This window comes from Urtica dioica, chromosome 5 (assembly GCF_054948205.1).
Source record: "Urtica dioica subsp. dioica isolate 48M chromosome 5, U.dioica_male_clone48M_v1_H2, whole genome shotgun sequence".
In the NCBI taxonomy this organism is placed as follows: domain Eukaryota; kingdom Viridiplantae; phylum Streptophyta; class Magnoliopsida; order Rosales; family Urticaceae; genus Urtica; species Urtica dioica.
The window spans coordinates 37421029-37429801 of NC_142760.1; the positions used below are offsets into that span (position 1 = coordinate 37421029).

Below are 8773 nucleotides of genomic sequence, written 5' to 3' on the forward strand. Positions count from 1 at the left end.
ACACCGAGAGCTCGAGCGGGCAACGCGCAAGAGAGGCGCGGCGCGCCTTCATAAATTCTCGGGTGGCGCGCCGCGCCGTTATGTGGCGCACCGCGCCTTCAGAAAATTCACGAGTGGCGCACCGCGCCGTTATGTGGCGCACCGCGCCAGTTGCCTTTTCAGCACTTTTTGGAGCTCGTCTTTTAGCTCATTTTTGGCCCTTGGATCTCATCCAAGGGTCCTTATTTGCTCCGAAAACATCTCTTGAACCCTCATATACACTTGTTCAAGTGGGAAAATGGGAAGCTTTAGAATAGAACACTTTTGTTTTGGTTTTTGAAACTTTAGAGAGAGAAAGTGAGAGAGAGAAAGCTAGGGTTTGACACTCATTTTGCTCTTGAGCTTGGGAGTGAAGAAGAAGAGGGAGAAGTGACAACCTCCATCATCCTCATCACCTCCATTTGTTCACTCTAAACTCTATCTCTTTTATTTATTGTTTTTTACTTATTTACTCCACTTTTTGCTTGTTGAACATATTTTAAGCTTTCAAGTATTCTATTTGGGCTTTGTTGATTACCTTTGTCATTTGAGCATTGTGATAAGTTTATTGTTTTATCTAAGTGGAATATTGAAGTAGTGCTTGAGTTTTATGATATATTTATTTGGTTGTTGAGATTAGCATTCAATGTCTTGTTTCTTTATTGTTTTGCTTCTTTTACTTATTTCAATTTTACTTTGTTTATTCTTAATCATGAGTAGCTAAGTAGATTTGGGGTGCGATGTAGTTGAGTAGTTGAGTTGGTTGGTCAAACATTTGGATTAGATTGGTGCTTCATGGTTGGGTTGAGAGTGGAATTCTATGGGTATGGGGCGTGTGTTAGCGCTAATTAGAGTAGCTACCTAGTTAGTGAATCTTAGACGAGTTTAGACACCGAGAGGTAATAAACGAGTGAGCTCTACCCGTCCCATCATTAACCTTCCTAGAGCTATAGAAAGACTAGGGGGTAGATGTAGTTGTTTGAAATCCCGGGTTAAATGCGGTTTTGTGCTTTAATAGAACCCAAACCGAGAGGTGTAAGTTCGACACATAGCTAGATTCCTAAAGACTCGAGAGAGATTAGTGAATGTTATAGGAGGGATTGAGACTAAGTTTTAACACTCTAAACCCGAGCTTAGAATCGTATCTTGACCGACCGACTCGATGAAATAACAAAATCGTACCCCTTCCTTTTAACTTGTGTTTAAATAGTGCTTTCACTTTTATTTACATTTCATCTTGTTCACAAAACAATCAAAAAACCCCCATTTTTCATTTTCCATAACTCGAAAAAGAAAGCTAGTGAGTTCGCTTCGAAAATAGTCTAGAGTCCTTGTGGGATCGATATCCGTGCTTTTGCACTCTATTACTTGACGACACGTTCGCTTGCGTCGTGTGAGATTTCTCTAGTTGAGAAAATTCCCATCAAGTTTTTGGCGCCGTTGCCGGGGACTATGGTTCTATTTTCGATTGAATTATCTAGTTTAATTTTTGAGTTTGCTTGTTATTATTGTGCTTATTGTGTGCCTCTTATGTTTTAAAGGTGCATGCGACGACGTAACCCTCCGCTCATTCCTATCAATCACGAGATCGAACGGACTTGCCGACGGAACCGAGCGGAGGCAAGGCGAGCCGCAATGGAAGAAGGCAACGAAGCACAACCACGTGGTCGTCGAAACGCGGAACATGGAGAAGAACGAAGGACCATACTCGACTATGGTCAACCTACTTTCGACGAGCACCAATCGGCAATACGAATTCCGGAGATGGAAGGGAACCCAAACTTCGAGATTAAAACCTCGATCATCCACATGGTGCAAAACAACCAATTTGCCGGTTCCCCCTCCGAAGATCCGCAAGACCACATCAACAACTTCTTGCGGATTTGCAACACGTTCAATCTCCCTCACTTATCCAAGGAGGCCGTGTGTCTACGACTCTTCCCGTTCTCCATCCGAGACCGCGCACATGGGTGGTTATCCTCTCTTGCTCCGGGTTCGATCACCACATGGGATGACTTATGTTCGAAGTTCATCTCACGATTCTTCACTTTTGAGAAGATGACCCGGAGGAGAAACGAAATCCATAACTTTGGACAATACGACGGAGAGTCCCTTTACGAAGCGTGGGCTCGCTTCAAGGACATGATTCGGAAGTGTCCGGGCCACGGTATTGCGGAGTGGGTGCAACTCCAAATCTTCTATAGCGGGCTTATGGCCTCGACGCAAGACCGAGTCAACACCGCATCGGGGGGCTCACTTCTCGACAACACCACCACCGATGCATTTGCACTACTCGAGAAGATGGCCCAAGTGAACGATCAATGCCCGGTCGAGAGGAGAATTGCTGCGAGAGAGCCAATAACTCCGGAGATGGAGCTCCTCAAATCGTTGACAATTGAGGTAGCCAAACTCGCGAAGACCGTCCACGGTAAAGAAGCGGTGAAGGCGGTGGGGACATCTCACCACAAGTGTGGTTTGTGTGCGGGTCCTCACCCGACGGACGAATGTGGCGAGATAGAGGAGTCTAAGTTTGTGGGGAACCACAACAATCGTCCCACGTACCAAAACTCGGGGAATTATTACACGGGAGCGAGGAACAATCATCCAAACTTCTCATGGAGAAATCCTCAAGACCAAGTGGCAATGCAACCGGCTCCACCTCAACACCAACAACCATACCTCCCACCGCATCCTCAACAACACCATCAACAACACCATGGGAGCTCTCAATACCGGAATAATCCTCCTCCTCAAGACAAGAGACCGAATCTTGAAGATGTAATTGCCCAAATGGCAATTGAAAACACCAAGTTCATGACGAACACCACGGCCGCACTCGAACGCCAAGAAGCGGCCCTCAAAAGCAACTCGGCCCAAATAAGAACTCTTGAAGTTCAAATGGGTCACTTCGCTAAAGCCATGAGCGAGAGACCGCAAGGGTCCCTTCCAAGCACCTCCGAAGTGAATCCAAGGGAGCACTGCAATGCCATTTCTCATCAACACGTTGCAGCCACCGAGAGCCAGAAGAAAGAAGAAGAAGGGGCTGCCCCGATCACCAAAGCCCCTAAGCCGCACTCGTCGGTCCGCATCTATGAGACGCCACTCCCGTTCCCGCAACGGCTCACGGTGGCGCTTTCCACCGAGTGTAGCGCACTTCTAAAACAAGAGCTCCCGCCAAAGTTAGAAGACCCGGGCAAGTTCACATTGTCGTGCAATATTGGAGACGTCTTTATCGAGAACGCCTTGTGCGATCTAGGTTCGGGCATCAACCTTATGCCGTCGGCCGTCTTCAACAAACTCGGGGTGGGTGAACTAAAGCCCACGCGCACCACTCTCCAACTGGCAGATCGGACCGTAAGGCACCCGCGCGGCTTCGTGGAAGACCTCCTCGTAAAAGTCGGAAAATTCACTTTTCCGGCCGATTTCTATGTCATCGACATGGACGAGGATCGCGATATCCCCATTCTCTTTGGAAGGGCTTTCTTAGCCACTTGCGGTGTTCGCATAGACGTGCAAAGAGGTGAGCTGATGATGCGCATGAAGAACGAGGAGGAGACGTTCGGGATCTGTAAAACCCGAAAGCGCAAGAAGGAAAAAGAAGATGTCTACGTCCTCGAGACGTACGAAGTCGCCACTCCACCACCCACACCTCCGCCACGGGCTCCTAAAGAAGAATCAACAAAAAAGGTGATCAAAGATGCAAAGCCGAAGTCTCCTTTCAAGCCACGGCGAGGACATTGGCCAAAACCGTTCAAAGAGGTATGGATGAAGAAAGAGCGCGTGGAAGAAGATCCGCCGCCGCCCGAGCGCGGAGGCGACGAGTAGGGGAGTTCTACCACCCCCGCAAGGTAAGTTCTCTGTCTCCCGTGTTTTTATGGATCTACATTGAGGACAATGTAGAGATTGAGTTTGGGGGGGGGGGGGGGGGGGGGGTGAACTACTTTGTGGGGGATTTCTGTTAGATTAGTTGTCTTTATTTAATTTTTATTTTCTTAATTTTGTTTGGTGATTGCTTATAAGTGATAGTATTAAAGTGTTTTCTCTCGTTACTTGCCAAGGATACCATGTATTTTCGAAGAAATCCGAGTTTGAGTCAATTTTAAAATTTTGTGTGCTTCATTGTGATTGACTAGTGGTTTGAGTAACACAATTTTGGTTGATTTTTCCCACTTATGCACACACGTCGTCCCGGGGTTTGAGTAGTCCTTAGAGGTTCGATCACATCTTTAAATGTCTTTTAGCTCACGAACACTAAGAACCGCTCTAGCCCTCATCGAGGCGAAATGACATGACACGAACCTAGGAAAAATGACATAGGCCTTCATTTGGACCGATCAGAGCCAAAAAGCCAACCCGTAATACTTCCTTGAGCACCCTTTCAGAAAAAGCCGAACGATTAATCTTTTCTCGTTACTTAGTCAGAAAAAGCCAAGCCCATATTTGTTCAAATCCCACAAAGAACCCCGTTAACTTAGCGACTCTTGAGTGAATTCTTTCGATTTTTGTGACATGTTCTTCGACTAGTCTCTATGTGTTTTATAGTTCATTAGACACCACGCCAGTGATTGTTCGTTTTTATGTTTATTGTTTTGTATTAGAAAGAGAAAGAAAAAGAAATTAAAAAAAAAATAAAAAAAATAAAAAAAAAAGAGAAAAATAAAAAAAAACTACAAAAAATAGTGTTTAATTTCTGCGTTTTATTATTTAATTGTATTAGTTTTTGGCGTGGTGTTCTATGACATTAGTTTTAGAGACTAGACGTTGCATAGTCAAAGTTTGGGGGAAAACATTGGGAAGTAAAGGCTTAGGAAAGAAAACGTTCGCGAAAGGTGAAATGTTATACCATGAACGTGGGAATGGGGGAGTGAGTAATATCATGTGAAAGTCGGTGAGTTTGGTGAGATTGAGTCGCTAAGTTGACGTTTTAGCCACATTTTGACCATATCCTACCGTTGACCCTAGCCTAACATTACAAGCCGACAAAACCCTATTGATTTCCTCGGTAAGTGTCTTGCATTAGTGGAGATTGAGCGGCGAAAAGCATTATGGTGTTCGATTCACATTCATCTCATTATTATTTGAGCATTTGACATTAGAAGACGTGAACGAACATATTGAGTTGACCTCTCTCTCTTTCGGGACATATTTCAAACACGGGGGATTTTGATCGGGAATGTGTTGCAAAAGGCCATTTAGTCAATCTAATTATTTTTTTGGTTTCATATGATGATTGACTTGGATTCGGAAATTTTTGTAGGTTGAGGCATGTAACTAACACTTGACATTCTTGCTAAACTTTGTGATCACCATTCGTTTTTAGTGTAACTTCTTTGGTGTGTTTATTTTATTGTCTAGTCTTTTGTGTTGCTTGAGGACAAGCAACGGTTTAAGTTTGGGGGTTTAATAAGTGAGATTCATTCACACTTATCTATGACTCTTAGATAAGAATCGAAGCTTGTTCTTAATGTTTTTGATACTATTTTGTACTTTTTATTGCATTTTCAGGTTTGAGAGAGTATGAGAAGGTTGTGGTGCGAAAACGGGCTGGATCGGAGCTAAATCGAGCAAGTTATGGTCATTTGAAGTCAAGTCAACAAAAGTCAACGACGGTCAATGGAGTCAACGTTTCTCGAGAGGCGCGCCGCGCCCTGGTGCCAAAATTTACACCGAGAGCTCGAGCGGGCAACGCGCAAGAGAGGCGCGGCGCGCCTTCATAAATTCTCGGGTGGCGCGCCGCGCCGTTATGTGGCGCACCGCGCCTTCAGAAAATTCACGAGTGGCGCACCGCGCCGTTATGTGGCGCACCGCGCCAGTTGCCTTTTCAGCACTTTTTGGAGCTCGTCTTTTAGCTCATTTTTGGCCCTTGGATCTCATCCAAGGGTCCTTATTTGCTCCGAAAACATCTCTTGAACCCTCATATACACTTGTTCAAGTGGGAAAATGGGAAGCTTTAGAATAGAACACTTTTGTTTTGGTTTTTGAAACTTTAGAGAGAGAAAGTGAGAGAGAGAAAGCTAGGGTTTGACACTCATTTTGCTCTTGAGCTTGGGAGTGAAGAAGAAGAGGGAGAAGTGACAACCTCCATCATCCTCATCACCTCCATTTGTTCACTCTAAACTCTATCTCTTTTATTTATTGTTTTTTACTTATTTACTCCACTTTTTGCTTGTTGAACATATTTTAAGCTTTCAAGTATTCTATTTGGGCTTTGTTGATTACCTTTGTCATTTGAGCATTGTGATAAGTTTATTGTTTTATCTAAGTGGAATATTGAAGTAGTGCTTGAGTTTTATGATATATTTATTTGGTTGTTGAGATTAGCATTCAATGTCTTGTTTCTTTATTGTTTTGCTTCTTTTACTTATTTCAATTTTACTTTGTTTATTCTTAATCATGAGTAGCTAAGTAGATTTGGGGTGCGATGTAGTTGAGTAGTTGAGTTGGTTGGTCAAACATTTGGATTAGATTGGTGCTTCATGGTTGGGTTGAGAGTGGAATTCTATGGGTATGGGGCGTGTGTTAGCGCTAATTAGAGTAGCTACCTAGTTAGTGAATCTTAGACGAGTTTAGACACCGAGAGGTAATAAACGAGTGAGCTCTACCCGTCCCATCATTAACCTTCCTAGAGCTATAGAAAGACTAGGGGGTAGATGTAGTTGTTTGAAATCCCGGGTTAAATGCGGTTTTGTGCTTTAATAGAACCCAAACCGAGAGGTGTAAGTTCGACACATAGCTAGATTCCTAAAGACTCGAGAGAGATTAGTGAATGTTATAGGAGGGATTGAGACTAAGTTTTAACACTCTAAACCCGAGCTTAGAATCGTATCTTGACCGACCGACTCGATGAAATAACAAAATCGTACCCCTTCCTTTTAACTTGTGTTTAAATAGTGCTTTCACTTTTATTTACATTTCATCTTGTTCACAAAACAATCAAAAAACCCCTATTTTTCATTTTCCATAACTCGAAAAAGAAAGCTAGTGAGTTCGCTTCGAAAATAGTCTAGAGTCCTTGTGGGATCGATATCCGTGCTTTTGCACTCTATTACTTGACGACACGTTCGCTTGCGTCGTGTGAGATTTCTCTAATTGAGAAAATTCCCATCAGCTGGTCCTAAAAGTAACTTTTGACTGGTCCTAAAAGTAACATTTATCAAACGCGACTGTAGCCCCAGTTTCGGGTTTGGAATATGTAAAGGTACTTTAACTAATCAAGTCAGTCTAGCACTACTTACGGGTTGGAATTTTCTCGCCAGACTCCTTGACTAATTAATCATCTATGGTTGTTAAACACAAAAAGAAAAGGTTATAACAACTTGTGCCGACTGGAGTTAGGCTAATAAAATAGATATTTAGGAAGGACCCTTGACACCGCCTAGGCCATCTCTAACAATAAGACTGTACCGTCAATTTTTAAAATAAAAAATTTAAACTAATTAAATAAATGAAGGGGGTTAAATTATGATTTTAATATATAAATACATAAAAATAAAAAGACTCTAAACTGCCGAAAGATAAAAAAAAAATCAGGGGAGCCTATGATGACCGTGTTGAGCATCGAGAGAACAAAAGAACCCAAAAATTTATTCAGCATACGAGGATGTGAAGAGTTCAGCTTCAAAGCTCGGTTTATGAGGATGCATAAATGATGTAAGCTGTTAGGATTTGAGTTATTATTTAGTTATTTAAGTTTTTAACAATGTATTCAATGTAACAATTAGTTTTCAGTTGTATATCGGTTTGTGGACCGATTCTCTTATGCAGGGTAGCTAGCTTGTATCTAAGATGGGAGAATTGAGATAGCTGTAACTTGGGAGTGAAGAAACTGTTTAAAGACTTGGAGATCATCGGTGCAGCTCAAACTAACGTTTTTTGAGGAGTTCCGAGGATTTGTCAGACATTGCTGAACCGCGTCAGCAAATCTCTTGAGTTCTTCATTTTCTATTTTTGTCATTTTCAGGTTTGCTTGTAGAGGAAATTCTCAACAATAAAAAAAGGAAATATATAACTGATTCCATCATCCAACGCTTTCAAGAATTTTATATTTTTGTATAAACTTTACCAAATTTTATACAAAAATATATAATCCAGATGATCGTATCCTCATAAGAATCACATCACACTCTGAGAAACAATTCTTTAACATTACTTTACCTATCTATTATATGTTCATAAAATAATTGTGAAGAAATAAAATTTCTCGTGGACTAAGCCATCATATTTGTCAGCCATGCATATCAATAAAATACTACCATTTATTTCAAAAATGTGAATCATTCCACGTTAACTTTTCAGTAGTGACGCAATGTCTTATATACGTAATTTCACATAAATGTTTTTAGCCTTCATTATGCATATTGGTTGCCAAAATGGAAATATATGCCACGGAACTTTTCCAGTTTTATGAACTTTCAATAGGGACTATCTTGCTTCCTTCAGGGAGAATAAAAGAGCAAACAAAATTCGGATTGTTGGGTTCTGATAACAGCGAATACAGGTCATGAATTAAATGTACCATTATTTCAATTTTCCTACAAACTTTTCATGAGCAGTAGCGTGACTTCCTTTCTTTTTCTTCACATTATTGCACTTAAATGTGTTTATAGTTCTTATTTTAAAGTAAGCGTAAATCTCTACAGGAAATTGAAAGCTAAAGCTCCAGATTCAATTTCCGTAGGAAGGGGGATCCATTTGTACTAACATAGAGAAGGGGCTGGATTTGGGCCGAGTGACTAGTCAGGCCCATTTAACTTCA

At 41.9% G+C, this 8773-nt stretch overlaps 1 protein-coding gene across 1 annotated transcript; it reads left to right on the forward strand.

Annotated features, from left to right (window-relative positions):
• The first annotated feature begins 1653 nt into the window (after positions 1-1653).
• On the forward strand, positions 1654-3843 carry LOC149398256 (uncharacterized). The gene has a single exon (XM_089614530.1). The coding sequence runs from the start codon at positions 1654-1656 to the stop codon at positions 3841-3843; it is 2190 nt and encodes a 729-aa protein (XP_089470656.1).
• Positions 3844-8773: the final 4930 nt, after the last annotated feature.

Coding starts and splice junctions, on each gene's coding strand:
- LOC149398256 (XM_089614530.1), top strand. CDS start 1,654: ATGGAAGAAGGCAACGAAGCACAACCACGTGGTCGTCGAAACGCGGAA.